The sequence below is a fragment of the Alnus glutinosa genome, chromosome 11 (genome assembly GCF_958979055.1).
Source record: "Alnus glutinosa chromosome 11, dhAlnGlut1.1, whole genome shotgun sequence".
NCBI lineage: Eukaryota > Viridiplantae > Streptophyta > Magnoliopsida > Fagales > Betulaceae > Alnus > Alnus glutinosa.
The window spans coordinates 1,909,874-1,928,329 of record NC_084896.1 but is presented as its reverse complement, the minus strand read 5'-3'; the positions used below and the strand labels follow the sequence as shown (position 1 = coordinate 1,928,329).

The 18,456-nt window shown below is 36.8% G+C and overlaps 3 protein-coding genes across 5 annotated transcripts; 2 read left to right on the top strand and 1 right to left on the bottom strand.

Moving 5' to 3' along the window:
• Positions 1-661: 661 nt before the first annotated feature.
• Positions 662-8,617, top strand: LOC133882691 (protein DETOXIFICATION 46, chloroplastic-like). 3 transcript variants are annotated; one of them, XM_062321901.1, is made up of 15 exons: positions 663-1,184; positions 1,375-1,469; positions 1,635-1,743; positions 1,928-1,983; positions 2,459-2,514; positions 2,879-3,017; positions 3,161-3,298; positions 3,384-3,452; positions 3,557-3,667; positions 3,886-4,014; positions 4,530-4,607; positions 7,199-7,270; positions 7,370-7,432; positions 7,516-7,578; positions 8,132-8,617. In XM_062321901.1, the coding sequence occupies exons 1-15, from the start codon at positions 683-685 to the stop codon at positions 8,159-8,161; spliced, it is 1,710 nt and encodes a 569-aa protein (XP_062177885.1). In that variant the 5' UTR covers positions 663-682; the 3' UTR covers positions 8,162-8,617. The 3 variants fall into 3 exon arrangements, 2 of the variants coding, with proteins under 2 accessions (XP_062177885.1, XP_062177884.1); XR_009902707.1 differs by lacking the exons at positions 7,516-7,578; positions 8,132-8,617 and adding an exon at positions 6,399-6,532 and having other exon boundaries at positions 662-1,184; positions 7,370-7,433; XM_062321900.1 differs by lacking the exon at positions 8,132-8,617 and having other exon boundaries at positions 7,516-7,951.
• Positions 8,618-9,293: 676 nt separating this feature from the next.
• On the bottom strand, positions 9,294-12,331 carry LOC133880928 (uncharacterized). Its single transcript, XM_062319893.1, has 3 exons — positions 11,630-12,331; positions 9,990-10,187; positions 9,294-9,893 (listed from the first exon to the last, which is right to left on the bottom strand). Exons 1-3 carry the CDS (start codon positions 12,251-12,253, stop codon positions 9,816-9,818), a joined length of 900 nt encoding a protein of 299 aa, XP_062175877.1. The 5' UTR covers positions 12,254-12,331; the 3' UTR covers positions 9,294-9,815.
• Positions 12,332-14,485: 2,154 nt separating this feature from the next.
• On the top strand, positions 14,486-15,869 carry LOC133881991 (G-type lectin S-receptor-like serine/threonine-protein kinase At2g19130). Its single transcript, XM_062321072.1, has 2 exons — positions 14,486-14,579; positions 14,914-15,869. The coding sequence occupies exons 1-2, from the start codon at positions 14,486-14,488 to the stop codon at positions 15,867-15,869; spliced, it is 1,050 nt and encodes a 349-aa protein (XP_062177056.1).
• The last annotated feature ends 2,587 nt before the right edge of the window (positions 15,870-18,456 follow it).

Here is an 18,456-nt window from a genome sequence, read left to right as displayed (position 1 = left end):
ACGCATTAATCATTACCACCCAAACATTCTACTAAGTAACCTTTACATTAATTGTAATCGTTATATAATGCTTATCACTACAACAAAATATAACTATTTTTTTTTTAAACTGACGTGGCAATGCCATATTCCTGCCACGTCATTCATATGCTTGTGTATGTAAATCTCTTTGTAATCCTAGGATTTCTCAAATTTAAAAAATTAAAAGAAAAATGCTACATATACTTTTAAGCAAATACTTTTTTATGTGGCATTAGAAATTATCATTAAATTTTGAGTGAATTATTATTAAATTTTAAATCTTATGATAATTTTGTTTGTCACGTCAAGAAATATGCTTAATGCACTTGAATTTCTCTTTTTGAAATTCATTTAAAATTATTATAATATAAATCACTTAGAATACGTTTGAGATTGCGATTTCATAAATAAAAAAATGTGATTTTAAACTAAATCAAAGAAAATAATCATTTTAAATTACATTTTTTAAAAATTGTGATTTGAAAACACATAAAATTTACTTTTTAAAATAACAGTCAATGAGTTTTTTAAAAAAAACGTAAAATTTTAAAACTTTAACTACAATTTTATTTTTTAAAATAATTATTTTTAAATGGCAAATCCAAACCACAGTCAAGAGTCAAGACTCGGTCTTCGCAACTGACCAACTCCTCAACTGTGCATGTGCTATTATTCTCTCTTCCTCGTCTCGGCTCTGTCCTCCCCGCTTTTTCATATTTTGGCGTCCATTTCCAACGGCAAAAAGCAAAAAATGCAATTCCAAACCCTAATAGGCTGCCCTTCTCACACCCCTCTCTTCCAAAACACCACTCAAAAACGACTCTCTCTTTACCCTCGCTTTCACGCGCCTCTTTTCCCTTCAAATTTGTCGCTCGCTTCGACGCCGAAAAGTCGTCGAAATCGGATTATAACCGCTTGCATTAGCCCCACCGAAGCCTCGGGCGAAAACGATGGCGGTACCGTTTCGGTTTCGGGAAAGGTGTTGGGGGTTGTGGGGGGAGAGGAATCGGGGAGTGAAGAGAGACAGAGTATATGGAATCAGATGAAGGAGATTGTGAAGTTCACTGGGCCCACCACGGGGCTCTGGATTTGCGGGCCCTTGATGAGTCTGATTGACACCGTGGTGATCGGTCAGGGTAGCTCCATTGAGCTCGCTGCTTTAGGTACTGTGTTCTCCTGTGAATTTGGTGTTGTTTAGAGTTAGTTCTCTGCTTGTTTGCTGAGAAAAAGCAGGAAAAGTTTCTAATTTTACAATTCTCGCTGGGGAAAAAAGAGGAACTTCGGCTCAAACTTACTTGCTTTAATTGCTGAGTTAAGTTATGGTTTAATTTGATTGTGAATTTGGACTGACAGGCCCGGCAACGGTTATATGCGATTATATGAGTTATACGTTCATGTTCCTTTCGATTGCTACTTCGAATATGGTTGCTACTTCCCTTGCCAGAAAGGTTCGTTTCTTAAACAATTGAAGGCCTTTGTTGCATTTAGGGTGTGTTACTTCACTTTTGATCATTTGTTTTAATTAATGTCTCTTTGCTCCTCGATGTTTTATGCTGCAATTTTTTTATTTTTTATTTTTTCATTTTTGTTTTAACGGTATGGCATTGATACAGGATAAAAATGAAGTCCAGCATCACATATCTAACTTACTCTTTATTGGGTTCACTTGTGGCTGCTTGATGCTTTTGTTTACAAAGTTCTTTGGTTCATGGGCACTGACTGGTAATAAGGCTTGGAGCTGCATTGGGCTATTTCTCAAATTACGATTGATAAATGGAGTGTTTGATTGTTTTTGGGTAGTCAGTAGTTCTATCTCTTTCACCACTTAATGGATTACAGCAGGTGTTTTTTACTAAATGAATTCCAGACACAATCCAACGACTGATGACTATACTACTTTTTTCAGCTTTTACTGGACCAAAGAACGCACATGTTGTACCTGCAGCAAACACATATGTTCAGGTACATTTCTCTTAAATGTAATGGTTTGTTTTGATATATACTTTGAATTTTTCCAGTTATTCCTTTTGTGCAGAATTATTTCCTGTTATTAAATCATAAAACCAAGTTATAGAAGGGACAGGAGAAGAATAGAAGTTCAAAAAAGTAAAATAGAATAAAATAACATAAAAAGTTCCCCTTGCTTTTCTGCGGAAAAGACCCCATTCGCATTGGAATTCAGAGATACTTAATAATGTAATATTTTTTCTTTTTGCTGTCACTCATTTATCATATGAATGATCAACATCTATGCACTGGCTTGCAGTATCTTTTGTCTTCATTGACTGCCTTTGACAGCTAATATAATCTGACACAGAGTTTTGCCTGTGAACATTTGTTCATGAGAACAAATATCTGATGGATTCTGGTTGCATGTCTGTAACATTTAATATTCTGCTCCACTTGATGCATTTAATTGAATCTTTTGTGATTGTAGATTCGAGGCTTAGCATGGCCTGCACTTCTCGTTGGATGGGTTGCTCAAAGTGCAAGGTGCTTCTGATGAACCATATCTCTTCCCATACATTATCTACTGAATAAGCTCACAGTGCCTTAGTATGGCTGTTCATACTTGTTCTTGACCTGCTAATGAATATACTCGTTAGCTATGAGCCGTACTGGACAAATTTTGTTAAATCTGCAAAGCCTTATTTGGTGCTGCTTGCATCCTTTTCCGTACAATTTTTTCTGACTGCTATAAGATATTGATCTTTTGTGTTTATAAGATATTGGCTTGGTGTTTGATTATGATACAATTTGATTTGCCCATCTCAAATGAGATATTGGCATGTTTAATGAAATTGAAACATTTGTTACTTCATTAAGTTTGTATCTGATGTTTTCCTCCATTTTCCAGTCTCGGCATGAAAGATTCCTGGGGACCTTTAAAGGCTTTGGCGGTTGCCAGTGTTGTAAATGGCATTGGTGATATATTCCTGTGCAGCTTCTTAGGCTATGGTATTGCTGGTGCAGCATGGGCTACAATGGCTTCTCAGGTGTGCTGACTGAAAGATTCAATATTGATTTCTTTCAGGCTGAATATAATTTATAATATGCTCTTATTGATGCATTCTCACTGAAGCCAAGCAGATATACACTGATTTCTTTTTCCATTGCCACTTACCAGCATTTGTTGTAGGTTATTGCAGGTTATATGATGATTGAAACTCTGAACAAAAAAGGATACAATGCTTTTGCTATCTCTGTTCCATCACCTCATGAACTTTCAACAGTACTTGGGCTTGCTGCTCCAGTTTTTTTAACAATGATGTCAAAGGTTAGACTATAGTATTACTCAATGCTGTAGCTGAATTTCGTCTCATGTCATATCTCTATTTTTCTCAGACATTTTGATGCTTCAGGTGGCTTTCTATTCCCTCCTTATATATTTTGCCACATCTATGGGCACACACACCATGGCCGCTCATCAGGTTAGTTACACTTGTAATTTTTTGTCCCATCTTCCCTGCTTTAGCTTCCCCATCTTTGACAAAAACAATGGCCATTTGCATTGAAAACTTACTTTTTACTCTAGGTCATGGTTCAAACGTTCTGTATGTGTACGGTATGGGGTGAACCTCTATCGCAAACCGCACAATCATTTATGCCGGAGTTCATATATGGAGCCCGTCGAAATTTGGAAAAGGTTAGTGATGGTAATTTTTCTGATGCTGCAGCCTTCTAAAGTTGTATCAGTTGCTGTTACGATCGTGTTTTATCTTAAATCTTATTGATGTATCATTTTGGTAAAGTCACTGTCTTCCGATTCTCTCTCTCTCTTGACAGTATTGACACCATGTTATTTGTCTCTATATTGATTTTTCTTTGTTGAAAGATTTCTGAGTGCTTAGTGAAATACAACAGGCTCGAATGCTGCTAAAGTCACTTGTCATCATTGGAGGAATAGCTGGGTTGCTATTAGGGATTGTTGGAACATGTGTTCCTTGGTTGTTCCCCAAAATTTTTACACATGATCAGAATGTCATACAGGAGGTTAGTTCTTACTTTTTGAGTTTGTCCCTTGGTGGTAGTATCAGTTCTTTTATAGCCTTTGGAGTTATGCCGCTTTGTGCCTTAACAGATTGCATTAAGTAGATTATGACAATTGCTTTTATACTAAATTATCATCTTTTTAGTGATATTAGTTGTTGAGCTCCAGGCCCAATCAGTGGATTTAGAGTATGCATGAGGTGTTTTTCTTTCTCATTTCAAAGAGTATTATAACTTCAAAATAAATCTGAGAAATTTAAATTAACATTAACATTGTTTTATTTGTAGCTATTACACTTTGAAATATTATCATATTTGTGCTATTTCATTGGTAAGTCAAAATTCATATATCTCAAGTCTGACGTGCACTATAGATCTTATTTGTGTGGTTAGTTAAAGTAGAGGAAATTAATTAAGGTGCAGATAATCTATTGGAAACATATGCATTTTCGTGATCTTATGCAAATGGCAAAGTAAGCCTTATCTGATTCTTCTTGATATATCTTGTTTCCACGCAGATGCACAAGGTTCTCATTCCATATTTTCTTGCATTAGCTGTCACACCCCCAACTCACAGCCTTGAGGGAACATTGCTGGTACACTTGGTTTTATTTTAATATGAAGTTTCCGTCAAGTTTTTCTCATGATTTTTATTTATGCAAGTCTTCTGGATAATTTTTTAGCATAGCCTGCTGAAACTTGATATAAGAGTGATGTCTATTTCAGGCTCCGGTGGAAGTATTGACTTAGGATAGATTTATGGATTCTTTCTACCTGTGCTTGTGGTGGACTTACGGTTAGTAGAATTTATGGATTAGGGTTTAAAATTTTAGAAGAAAGGGCTTGGTTCAAAGATTGACTAGACAGGAAATAATCGAAGCAAACAGGTTTCTGAAAGGGTTATTTGGTGAATATTATGGTCCGTTTGGGTGTTGAATTTTATGAATAAGAATAATATTAGAGAATCTGTTTGCGGATTTCGAGGCAATGAAAATGTGTTTGGATGTTGAATAGAATTCAGATTCTTTTTGAATTTGTGTTGGGTATTGAATTTTTTAGACTGGAAAAAAGTATTTTTTAATGGTAGGAAGTGATTGGAAAATGATTGGATTGTATGAAAAGTTGTGTATAATGATTGGTGTTAAATTTTTGAGATTGGAAAAAATGTTTTTCAATGGTAGGAAATGATTGGATTGAATGAAAAGTTGTGTATAATGATTGGTGTTATGAAAATTAATGTTGATAATGATTGAAATAATCATGCCATTTGAATATTTAAATCCGGGTTTTATTCAGGTTTGATGTCGGTTTCCGAGTTTTGAATAAAACCCGATTAGAATATTGAAAAAGTTTCGAACCAAACAGACCAGGGTTTCGACATGTATGGGCAATGGCTCAATTTGAGGTTACAAAATAGGGAAGAAAAGAGAAAAGTTTGACTGTTTGGGGGTTGTTCGACTGTCATGTAAATTTTGCCAAAGAAGAACAGGGATAAAAGAACATATTGAGCCGAACATGCCTCAGTTCTCTAGACACCCAATATTCCATTGATCAAAGTTTGAGTTCTTTGAATATAATGAAGCATATTTACATAAACTTATTGACTCTTGGGTAATCTACTAGGACTTGGATTCTTAATTTGATTGATAAACAAAAGATTTGTAAAACTCAATAACAAGGCTGCTAATTCAATTGGAAATTCTAGAATGCTCTAGACCAAACATAATTCAGAAAATAATCCTAAAATAAAATTATATGCAGGAAGTTTATAAAAACATGCCTCAGTACTCTAGACACCCAATTTTCCATTGATCAAAGTTTGAGTTCTTTGAATATAATGAAGCATATTTACATAAACTTATTGACTCTTGGGTAATCTACTAGGACTTGGATTCTTAATTTGATTGGTAAACAAAAGATTTGTAAAACTCAATAAAAAGGCTACTAATTCAATTGGAAATTCTAGAATGCTCTAGACCAAACATAATTCAGAAAATAATCCTAAAATAAAATTATATGCAGGAAGTTTATGAAATTCCAGATCTTGTATTGCACATTAAAAAAAGCCCATAACTTATAAACTAATGACCCAATTTAAAAACTATTTTAATGCTAAGACACTTACAATATAAGCTTTAAAAGCATATAGGTCTTGCTTCATTCTGATGTCGCATAATGGCCCCACATATGAGAAGCTCTTAAGCTGCTAAAACTGGAAATTACTCTAAACACAGCAACTTGACCTTTCTTCCATGGCTGCATCAAGTATGTGTATGTTTATTTAATATGTGGCTCTGCCGTGTATTACAGTGTTTGTTCGAATATGGGCGGGGAATGGAACTCTCTTTTGATAGACTTAGATTTTTTTTGTTCTCTCCTAATTTCAGGAGCCACTTGAATTATGAGCTCATAAAAGGGTCTGGTTCATGCTCCCTGGGTTTAGTCAGGTCATCTTCAGGCACTTTCGAAAGAAATGAATTTAGGATAGCCTGTGCCCTTTGGCCATGGAGCAACTACCCAGGTGGTTTTCTGTGACAGCTACTTCTTGTATTATTTCTCCTCTTTAATGAAAGGGTTGCACATGAAGGACAAGGTGGCCAAAATTCTCAACCAAAAAAAATGGGTGGGAAGAGAGAGAGATTATAGGTGTGATTCCACCTCTGTGCTTATGGTCTTTTATCCTACGAGAGACACTAATACTATAATTCCACACCATCAAAACAAAGCACAAGGTCACATTCTCATGGCTATACGATGGTATAATTTGCCCAACCCCACGCCAAACCTGAAATAGGAGCCCAAACCCTGCTAATGAAAATGGGGACAGTTGTAAGTTAATTCCTACAAACCAGTCTAATAAAGTAACTCGTATCCTTTAGCATGTATGAATCACTTTTTTTTTAATAGTATGTGCTTCTCACATGTTAGTTTATTAGTGTTAATAAAAAAAAAAAGCATTTGCTTTTTACATGCTTTAAAAACACGTCACTTTATTAGACTGATTTGTAGGAATTAGCTATTAGCTAAAAACCAGCTTGTAGCTAATTTCTGTCTTGAAAAATGGGGTCTGCTGGGCTGGGGTCCCACCCTGTTCACAATCAAGTTTATTTACTATATTGCAGTTACTTGCATAAGAATAGTCACAAATTTGTATTCTAATATTAAAGTGTCTGTTTTGTTTCTGCAGGCTGGACGGGATCTTAAATTTATTAGCTTCTCAATGACTGGATGCTTTTCCATGGGTGCTCTACTCCTACTGGTATATATAGATATGTTTCATGCTCTTCTGGTGTCCTTTGTACATGTTCTTTCGTTCACCATGCATTAACAAGGCCCTTCCCATCTTTCTTTTCACCAGCTTGTAAGCAGTAGAGGATACGGTTTGCCTGGCTGCTGGTTCGGACTTGCAGCATTTCAATGGGTAAGAAGAGTAACGTTACCTGCTTGCATGTGCGAATATTATCTATTTGAACTTATCTGACTGCACAAAGTTTTCTTTTTCAGGCTCGATTTTTCCTCTCTCTTCGGCGCCTTATTTCTCCGAATGGCATACTTTACTCTGATGATTTGAGTCAGTATAATTTGGAAAAGCTGAGAGCTACCTAGTTTAGGAATCCACATGAACATATACGAAAATCTATTTAGCAAGAACTCAATTCATTATTCTAGCCAACAGAACGTATGAATTACCCAAAAAAAAGAAATAATAATAATAATAAATTGAATATCATATTATTGCCCTTGTGGCTAAAGATTAAATTTTCATTCTGTGCCTCAATGATGCTAAAAGCAAAAGCAATGCAAGCCTCACAGCCTCGAGCTGTGATATGTATTTCCCCACGGCCAGCAGTTACTTGTCAGTTGTATTATTTTGTATCTGACAAGAAAGAATTCTGTGCCGCTTAAGAATTAATTGAAGTTGCTAGTTATATTCATGGAATCACTGCACCATCTTCATTATTTCTGTAACAAATGCCTTCTGTACCCAAAAATACTTCCTGGAAGCTGGCCTGTGTTTGAGGATGAGAAATTCAGTGCCGGAGTTATTATTACAGCTATTGCAGCAGTAAATTGATCGAAAATCCAAATGTCTTTGAGAATGATTGAGATCTCCAATAATCTGCTGTTCAAATTGCATGAGAGAGTTTAGTCCAAAATGAATTCGGGCAAATGGATCTAATGTGAACTCTATGGACTCTTTCACATGCCCAGCAAATTGTTGGAGATCTCAATCCCATTAAGAGCATGCATAAAAGATTGGCGGTTTAACCTTTTGACATGCACATGATTGGGGTGACCAAAACCTCTAATTACATAAAATTGTTGCGAACTCCTTTCTCCAATGGTCTCAAGAGTCAAGATCAGAACCAAATGTAAATGCTTACAGAGGACAGGATGGGAAAGGAAAAAGCTTATATCAACGTTGCTTGTAGCTTCTGTGAAGGAAAATCTGATGGCCATGTAAACTGTATATCCAGACCGATGAAGGAAACAAGCCTCAGAAAAGACAAAAAGTGGACATACCAAAATTAATTTGCAAAACAAGTGTGCTCAAGAAGACTTTTGTAAACGTTAGCGAATATCACCATCGTTCACTGCCCCCCCCCCCCCCCCCCCCCCCCTATTTATTTGTTTATTTACATGAAAAGTTTTTTGAAAAAACTTCACTTACCCTAAATGTTTCGGCGCTTTTGTAATCACTCTTTAACTAATTCCACGATTTCAATTTACTCGGTGTTTAAATCTGACTTTTATCTCCTCCAATTTTTCTGATGTGCAATTTTAAAATGTGCTTGTTTTTAAAAACGTAATTAAGTATTTGACAAAACTAGAGTTTGACCTTTAAAATCTCAGGTTAGCCTCTAAAATTCTACGTTTTCAAAAAAGCATCCCATTGGCTGTGATTTCGCCAATTTAAAAAAACAATTTTTTGCGTTTTCAAATTGTAATTTTTTTAAAATGCAATTTTCAAATTCATTTTTTATGATTTAGTTTATAATTGCACTTTTTATCTACAATATCACAATTCCAAACACACCATAAGAAAGATAATTTTTTTTACTTTATTTTTAAAATTAAATTAAATTTGAAAAAAAAAAAAAAAAAAAAAAAAAAAAAACCCAGAAAACAAGAAAGACATGGGGAGGTTGAGTATGACTTTTACTGATATGGGGGATGGGGAAGGGCCCCGAAGGTGTTAAACAGAAGATGTGAATTTTAAATGCAGTAATGAGTTTAATAAGTAATATAAATATTTAATTAACGAAGAGAGAAATCCCAAGTATTCAATAAGTATGCAAAGAATTGCAATTACTCAAATTAATTCCACTTTTCTGATACTACATGGGTGGAAGAGGGACATTAAGATTCATCTGCACTTTGAAACGTGGTAACTAGCCTCATTCTCAAAATTCAGAAGCAACTGAAAATGTATAAATAGGAAATTAGCATAATTCAAGTCATCATGCCCGGGACGACACAAGTGCTACAATGGCCGGCACAAAAGGTCAAGATCCCGCAAGGGCGAGCTAACACCAAAAACCCGTCCTCAGTTCGGATTGTACGCTGCAACTCCTCCCCCACCCACAAAAAAAAAAAAAAAAAAAAAAAAAAACCTACCGCTGCCTCACTGTTCTTTAACCTGCATTGCAAGTATCGTGAAACATACAAACTACGAGGGTCTCTCTTTGGGCGCATGCACCTCCTAATGACCAAAAGTCGCAGATTCCCTGCTAATTTTAATTGGAGGTCGAAATTGGGACCGAAAGTTCAACATGGAGTATCAACACAACACAAGCATTGCCTCAAAAGTCATTTTCGAGCTTAAACCTGCTGCTTCCTCGACGGCCACGTGCAGATGGTGTTGGTACATGTCTTTTATTCTGCATTTTTGGGAGAGACAATTAGGGAGATCAGCAGTCAGGCAAACCTAGTTTTGTGCATAACAAAAGAAACTTTTTTGTTTTTCTATCTTTTACCGGCAATGTGGGTTTCATTTTTCTCACGAAAGCCTTCCGAGCCTGCATCTTTTTCTGCTCTGCCTTCAACTTGGTGAGGCTGGGCCTGTAAATAATCACTGTTCGACCAATTTGACCAACAACCAGTGAACCAGTTGCTTGCTCTAATTGCTTGACCACATCATCTAGCTCCCCTGGACAGGTCCTGTGTATTTTAATCTGTTTACAATTTTTAAATTGGCAGAATGTTTTAGTTCAGTAGACCAAACACTGCTAAGTTCTTTAAAGAAACAGAGTACAAGAAAGGAAACAGAACAAAGTTTACAGCAACATCAAATTTTAGACAAGATGGCCGGTAGGGAGTTTCATATATTAGTATGTAAGTGTAAGCTGAGATGCCATTCTGTCCAAGTTAAATACAGCTGGCAAAACATTATGGTTTTCCTGTGCCATATGCTAATTCTGGTTAGGAAAATGGACTAGTGAGTAGTGACCAGCATCTCAGCGGCTTAAAAAAGGCTCATAACCTGAGCATAATCTGTAGAAATTCGCAAGTTTTGCAGACCTAGACAAAGATGATTCAGATCAAGTGAAACCAAAGGCATTGTTTGACATCTGAGATGCTAAGGATTGAAGACTTTTGGGATATGGAGTGGCTTGTCGAACTACGTCCAAGGAAGCGTTGGTGAATACGGCTGCCATATATCTTGGTGGTTCAGCCAAGTTCTGGCGGCAGATGAAAAACACATAAAAAATGCAGAGCTTGAAGTGAAACTGGATCCATTTTGAGGACGAGTTTCAGGCAGGATGGAGGGTTCCTGCCCGGTTGTCCCTTGACAAAAACTAGGAAGAGGTTTGATTTGAAGATTCCAAGGTAATATCTCCAGTTTTAAAAGCAAGCTGAGTTTAATAGTTTAGAACTACACATTAAATAAACTAAAAGTTAGTGATGCACCAATATTGGCTGACCCTTCCAAACTGTATACCCATTTCACGATGATGCTTCAAGGACTGTAATTTGAGATTCACAATTTATATTCCCAAATTGCAAATATACCTATTCTATAATGACCGTTTCAAATGTCCATGACCCCTTTGGCCAGCTAATGCATCCTACAAGTATCAGTTTCATCAATCCAACTTTCCCACTACAAAAACACTAAGAAATAGATACTCTAAATAGGGGAATAGTTGCAACTGCTGCTAAAGCTAAGACAGTGCTTCAAGAAATCAACCATGGACTCTCATCAAACAACAGTGCATTAGTTTCAGACTACGCTTGAATGCTAATCATGGATTCATGTGCAAAATCAACATTCTACGCAGAAAAGATCAACTCTTTCTACTGTGTTATGAAACGTGCAATTTTCCCCAAATTTTGGAGATTCAAAAAAATTGGCCCTAAAAATTAAAACCAAACAATTTCTTTTTCCCCTTTTCCTTTTTGCTTTTTCAGTACCAAAAGGAATGGTAAACTTACACATATTGACAATTGCAAGCCTAATTATCTGCTTAACTACGAGGCAAAAACTTTCCAAAGCATAAACCCTAAACCCCATACTCCAATTGTCATGACCCAAATCACCAAACTACCAGCCAATCGACCAGAATACAAGTAAAAGAAAAGAAAAAAAAAAATTATTTATTGCAAAAGTTGATACCTTTAGAAGTTCGTTGGATTCGAGGGTTTCAATGAACGAAGAAACCACATTAGCGGTAACACCAGACTTTCCCACCAACTGGGACTTGAGCTTCTTACCCAAGCTGTGCGCGTACGACGCCAGCTCCTTCTTCTCCTTCACGCTCAGACTCGGCAATGAAGACGACGAAGAACCCACACCCATCACACGAGAGCCCTCCCTCTCTTTCCCTCCCGCTTCCAACTCTTCGCTTCCACTTTCAACTTCACCATCACATTCTTCAATCTCTTCTTCTTCTTCATCATCAGCATCATCATCTTCTTCTTCTTCTTCTTCTTGGTGTTGTAAGGATGGAGATGGGTCATCAGAAAGAGGTGGGGAAGTTGTGAGAGTTGAGAAAGAGTGGCAGAAGAGGGTACGGGGAGATTTGGTGAAGTGGGTCGTTTTGCGGAGTGGGGTTTGGAGGAGGGGTTTGGAAAGAGGGCTTGTTACTGTGGTGGTGGTGGTTGCGGTGGAGATGAGGCGGGGTTTGAGTCCGAGAAACCAAGAAAAGAAAGAAGAGGGAGGTGGTAGTAGCTGTGATGGTGGTGTCTGAGGCGGAGGTGGACGGAGGAGGTGGTAGAGCATGTGAGATGATGCCGACATATTCTCTCTTCGCTTGCTCCCAGCCACACCCGCACTTATCGTTTGTGTTGTATTCACCAATTTTTAGAGCTTGTTTGAGATTAAAAAAAAGTTGTGTTCGTTTAATAACAAATTTAAAAAGTATTTACTTGACTTTTTTTAAAAGAAAAAAGCTCAAAATTGTGTAATGAGAAAATGGGCTTTTTCTTAAAAGCCTTTTTGGATAGACAAACTCAATGACATATTTAACTTTTTTTTTTTTTTTTAGTATTTTTAGTTTATGTTTAATTTACCTTTAAATCAATCTTAATGAAAAAAAAAAAAATGGTAGATTGAGCGTGACACGCCGGTTGAAAAGGATAAGGATCCCTTATAAATTTTTTTAAAATTGTAGATTCTCAAATTATGTTAATTTAAATTGTTTCATGCATTGAACGGTATGAAAAATGTTACCTGTTAAAAATATGACATATTAATAATAAGAATTGAAAGTTTTTAAACTTTAAAGAAATAGTTTCAAATCGAATGAGAGTTCAAGGGAATTTTGTGAAGTTTCCTTGATAATTTTGCTCTTTCTCCGTAGCATGCATAGATCAAGTATGAGAATAACATACCTCTATTGTTACACGACAAGCTTTCCATTATCTGTATGATGTCTCTATGTCGATGCCTTAAAATGGAGATGAAAAAGTGTTGTGTTTGTAAAGATAGACAATGGGAACTGCATATACTTTTCTTAAGATTAATTAAGTCATAACCGCTCTAACCTCATCAAAACATTAATGGAACCCAATGCGACTAATACTAATTAAGCGTGTGGGTGTTATTCTCCATTGCGGAGAGTTGAAACCACTCCCTATTCCGTGACAAACCTCTTTGGAAATTTTATTGAGATCACCAAACCACTGCTTGTGTGCCATCTGTGCATGAAATTTATAGGTAGTTAATTATTGAGATATGAGGGTGCTCTTTTTTTTTTTTTTTTGAAAACTGAAGGTAAAGGCCGCTTTCTTTCTTTTTTTTGAACTAATAGCATGTGCTATTAAAACATCTGAAAGCCCACATGCTACATCATGAGAAATTAGGGACATACCCCCACCACTCTTAAGCCAAAAGGATCTGACTTAAAAAACAATTACATATACAGAATCTCAAATTTTACTAAAATTACAAATCAGCCCCCTAACAAAGAAAATTTCGGTAAAACTTGAGCCACACATAAACAACTGTACATAGAAACTAGAGAATACACAAACACATCTAACATGAAATACAACCCAGTGCTCTCCTCCGACGACTTGGGTTGTATTTCCTGCAAATGCCACTTTTTTATACTCTTTGTAATTATCTTTTTTATATGTAGGTACGTAGTTAATTATGTTTTAAAATTAGATATGTAAACTTTAAATTCTAATTATAAAATGGATATAATTTTATCTATTTCGTTTAAAATGGAGAGAATTCCATCTACTAAAGAGCCCATCCTTACTGTTATCCCAAGAATTATGATCATGGAGCTAAAAATTTGAGTCAAGTTGATACTTGAAGTCACTTTAGAGAATGAAAGATATTGACATTAATATAGGAAGAGCTTACTGTTTTTCAAATGTTATGTTAAATCATTATTTATTTTAAAAATTTAAATCGATAGGAAGAGATAAATTTAATTAATTAATTAAATGCTTTAGCATTCTCTTTCACGTGTAAATTTAAACTCCATTTTAATAAATGAAGCTCAACACGTAAAATATTTAATTAAAATATAATGTAAATAGAGATATTGTGGAAGCCATGCATGAGAGATAAAGGATCCATGAATTGAGAAAGAAAAGAGGAAAACAGAAGCAATCGATTATTGCTCTGATACCATTTCACAAAACAGAGCATAACAGAGTGTGCGGAATAAAAGAGAGAGAGAGATGAGGGAATATTCTGAATTCTCATTAAAATGAATCAAATGATACATATCTGCTTATATTCGAACATGGAAAACTGAAACTGGTTAACAGAAAGAAAACAACTAAGCGAACTATCGTGTAATCAGTCATGCTAAATGCTAAACACGTGCATGGGAGATGAAGCTCTGCCAGCAGCTCATGTAACTGTCTTCAGTTCACCATGCCAACCTCCAGCTAATCATAGATGAATACGTAAAACTGTAATACGTTCTGCAAGAAATAGCCAGCAATCTTTTGCAAGTGATCTTTGTCACGAGAAAAGTTTCAAGTTTTATTGCCGGCGTGACGAGTAAACATGAGGAGTAGGCCATGGCTCTTATTTTATGTGCTTATAATCCTGTGTCATTACAGACCATGCTTCTCCATAGATGGTGATACACTTTCACCAGGTAACTCTCTTTCCTTTTCAAAGGGCGAGACCATACCATGTCAAGGTAGCGATTTTGAGCTCGGTTTCTTCATACCAGGGACTTCTTCAAACATCTACCTGGGCATATGGTATAAAAAAAAATTTGATGACAGGAACATTGTTTGGGTGGCAAATAGAGAAAACCCTTTGTCTGACCCATCTTCCTCAAGGCTTATCCTCTCAGAAGATGGTAATCTACTCCTGTTTGAAGGTTTCTCCAAGGTCCCATTTTGGTCGACAAGTTTGACATTTCCCGGGTCAAATATGTCTGAAGCAGTGCTTGGTGATGATGGGAATTTTGTTTTGAGAAACAGGTCGAACGTGTCTTGTATATTTTGGGAGCGTTTCGACCATCCAACCGATACATGGCTGCCAGAGGCAAAGCTTTGGGATCGATAACATTACTGGAAAACCACAGCAGCTCATTTCATGGACAAGTTCAGAAGATCCGGCACCGGGTCTGTTCTCGTTGGGGTTAGACCCAAATGGAAGCAATCAATATTTCTTAACGTGGAACAGATCCCAAATCTATTGGACTTCTGGACTTTGGAATGAAACAACTCTCGGCTTCACCTTTGTTCCTGAGATAAGCCGGGATTCTCGCTTCATCTACGGTTTTCTGCCAAATGAATTAAATGGAAGATATATTTTTACATATTCTCTCCTCGATCCTTTTGATTTCCGTTCTAAAATTGTGTTGAACTCAACAGGAGAGATGCTGCTAATGGTGTGGCTGTCTGGCCCTTTGGAATGGACTTTATTTCGGTCATATCCGAGTGAACTATCTGATGTGTATGCTTCTTGTGGTGCATTTGGCGTGTTCCATGAGAATTCCTCGAGCCCCTGTGAATGTCTAAAAGGTTTTAAACCATTTTCTATGGAAAACACCGCACTAAATGATTGGTCAGGTGGCTGTGTGAGGAAATCTCTTTTGGAATGTGAAAATAGTACGTTTTTGGAAGGAAGAGATTGGTTCCTGAAAATTTCAAACATGCGATTACCTGTTTACCCGAAAGCACATTCCGCCATGAGTGCTAGAAGATGTGAACTGGATTGCTTGGAAAATTGTTCTTGCACAGCTTATGCTTATAATAGGAGTGGGTACTGTATGATATGGGAAGGAGTTCTTTTGAACTTAGAGCAACTCTCATATGGCGGCCCCGAGAGTATTGGACAAGGTATCTATCTCAGACTTTCTGCTGCTGAGCATCAAAGTCTTATAGGTGAAATGAAATATAGACAAATTTATGTTATTTTCGTTATGAACTAATTATACTTCATTCTCTGTTATGGTTGAGCTAACAGTGATTCTTGTCATCATAGTCAGGCAAAAAATGGGTAGCTGTGTTGGTCACAGCAACGGGGCTTATCATCCTTATCTTATGTCTCTTCATTTGTTTTTCAAACAAAAGAAATCTCAAACGACTCAAACGCATAGGTAAATGTAGACGTCCTAACCATCCCCAGAAAACTGTGACAAATCCTTGTTCTTAGAGTTAGGTAGAGAATCAATCCTAGGGAGTTCACCAACAGCACATTATTAATATGTATATATATACCATTTGAACCCAAAAGATTGAGCTTATATTTGAGTCCACCAATCTAGATTAACTACTCATTTTATTTTTTCTTTGTTTTTTCTCTCAACGTAAGACTCGACACTCGCACGTCCTTTACAAATTCAAGAGTGTCACACATACAAAAGTTGCACCAATTATATGTCACCAAATGCAACTTTGCTTCAAGAGCCATCCACACTCTTTATCGGAGCTAAACCAAGACACTCATTTAAGCAAAAACTGATCCATGACTCTGATACAAATTTGTAAGGAATAGAATCACCTATAGAGTCTTTCAAGAGCATATATATATATATATATATATTTATATATATTTATTTATTTATTTTCTAAAGGAGGACTCAATACTCAGGAGTGCACTCGAAACACTTAGAGAATATCACTTAACACACTTTTCTTATTCCCAGACAATGAAAAACACTTAGTGTCGTCAGTTTGTGGGGATCCTCCTACAAACTCCAACCCGTTATTTGGTCATTTCACTGAAATGGGAATGAGTATAACATTTATTTACGAAAATGACTAAATAAACTTACTCACCTTAGGGTACTGGCAATGCACATAGTGATTGAACACTGGTGAACTCTAATGATGTCACCTCAAGCCTTGAATTTCTTCTTAAGGTCATAAAGTGATCGACTAATTTTTAGAGTACTCGTAAAGCTTTTATATTTGGTTTTTCTTTAAATTTTTAACAAAATCAACAAAAATTATCATTTAACAAGCTCTTTATTGAATGTTAAATTTAAGATTTGTCAAAACCCCTCTTTACATTCAAAGAGCCAAAAAAATGAATATTACAATTTTTTTTATATTATTTTTTGCATTGAATGCTCTAAAACGTTTGGCTTGTGTTAGTTTTTGTGTTAGTTGCATTATGTTGGACAAAATCACTTCTATGTAATGTTGCTACTTTCACAGGGATCCTGCTTTATTCAAAGTCTACACTTCAGTTATGAGCTTCAAAAAGATTCAGTGCAGAATTCAAATTAGTCAGTTCAGTTCCCTTGCATCCATCCGAACGACGTGGTATTCCGTCCGGACGCTCATCAGTCAGCAACATCCATCCAAACGACAAAAACTTTTCGTCCGGACGCCCATCAATGTCTAGAAGCTTCGAATAGTTCAAGTTTCCATTTGTCCGGACGTAATGGCAAATCGTCTGGACGCTCTTCAGAGTTCGAGAAAATCCCAATGTTCCAATAAATTCATCCGGACAACGTGACTATACCGTCCGGACGCCATTCAGTGTTTGACAAGTATTAGGGTTTCTGCATCAAGACACCGTTATGGGAAGACGGCTGAAACCGTCCGAACGATGTGTGATCCCGTCCGGACGATGTCCTATATAAGGCAAGTCGTGCATACAAAGTTCAACCGTCCGGACTTCAATCTTCATGGTCCGGACAATCAAGCATCATATATGGAAATTGCGTGCACCAGTTCAACCGTCCAAATATCAGCCTTCAGGCTCTAAACGCTCAAAGCCTTATTATAGTAATTAAGTGCAGTCAAAGTGCAACCGTCCGGACGTTAGGGCAACACCGTCCGAACGCAGCCTTGTTATGGAAGCTTTCAGTGCTATTTTGAAAAGGCGGTTGTAGTTAACCATCCAGACGCTCAGTTAAGCCGTCCGGACACCCTCTGGTATTTTGGTCATAACTTTTTACTCAAATATCGGATTGGGACGAAATCGGCGTCGTTGGAAAGCTAACAAAAAATGTTGTAAATTGATGGTCTGGACGGCCAATAGAATCGTCCGGACGGTGGAAACATCAAGCGTCCAGACGGCCCTGCCAAAAAATTTAGAATTTTCCAGAATTGCTTTTCGGACACAGAAACAGTTGCCCGTTTGGATGCCCAAGGTTACCGTCTGGACGTGCGTGCCAGAGACTCCGTTTTTTACTTGAATTAGGGCTTCTAAAGCCTATAAATAAGGAGTTCTAGGCATGCATTCGACACAAAATTCGGTGGTGAATTCCTTATAGCTTAGAAATGGTGTTTAAGGAGATATTGAAGATCTGCTAGCTCTCTAGCTTTTGCCAGTGTGTGATTTGATCAGTTGTAAAATCTATCTTAGGAGTTGGTCCTAAGGTAAAGGATTCCATTGAAGACCCCTTCAGGTAGGAGGCATTCGTGTTGGGTTACACGTCAGAGTTCATGGTACGACCACTACATCAAGAGTATGTAAGTGTTACTACTTTGTAACTAGCTTTGTCTTCTAAATAGTGGATATCTTGGGTTTGGCTGTTCCAGAGTTGTTTTTCTCTTAATTGA

Bases quoted from the DNA above. Each gene is read 5' to 3' on its own strand.
- LOC133880928 (XM_062319893.1), bottom strand. From the start codon at position 12,253: ATGTCGGCATCATCTCACATGCTCTACCACCTCCTCCGTCCACCTCCG. The intron at 10,188-11,629 runs GTATCAACTTTT...AATTGTAAACAG, and splicing joins AATCCAACGAACTTCTAAAG to ATTAAAATACACAGGACCTG. The intron at 9,894-9,989 runs GTAAAAGATAGA...CCAAAAATGCAG, and splicing joins AAATGAAACCCACATTGCCG to AATAAAAGACATGTACCAAC.
- LOC133881991 (XM_062321072.1), top strand. From the start codon at position 14,486: ATGAGGAGTAGGCCATGGCTCTTATTTTATGTGCTTATAATCCTGTGT. The intron at 14,580-14,913 runs GTAACTCTCTTT...TTTGAGAAACAG, and splicing joins TGGTGATACACTTTCACCAG to GTCGAACGTGTCTTGTATAT.
- LOC133882691 (XM_062321900.1), top strand. From the start codon at position 683: ATGTGCTATTATTCTCTCTTCCTCGTCTCGGCTCTGTCCTCCCCGCTT. The intron at 3,018-3,160 runs GTGTGCTGACTG...CATTTGTTGTAG, and splicing joins GGGCTACAATGGCTTCTCAG to GTTATTGCAGGTTATATGAT. The intron at 7,271-7,369 runs GTATATATAGAT...TCTTTTCACCAG, and splicing joins TGGGTGCTCTACTCCTACTG to CTTGTAAGCAGTAGAGGATA.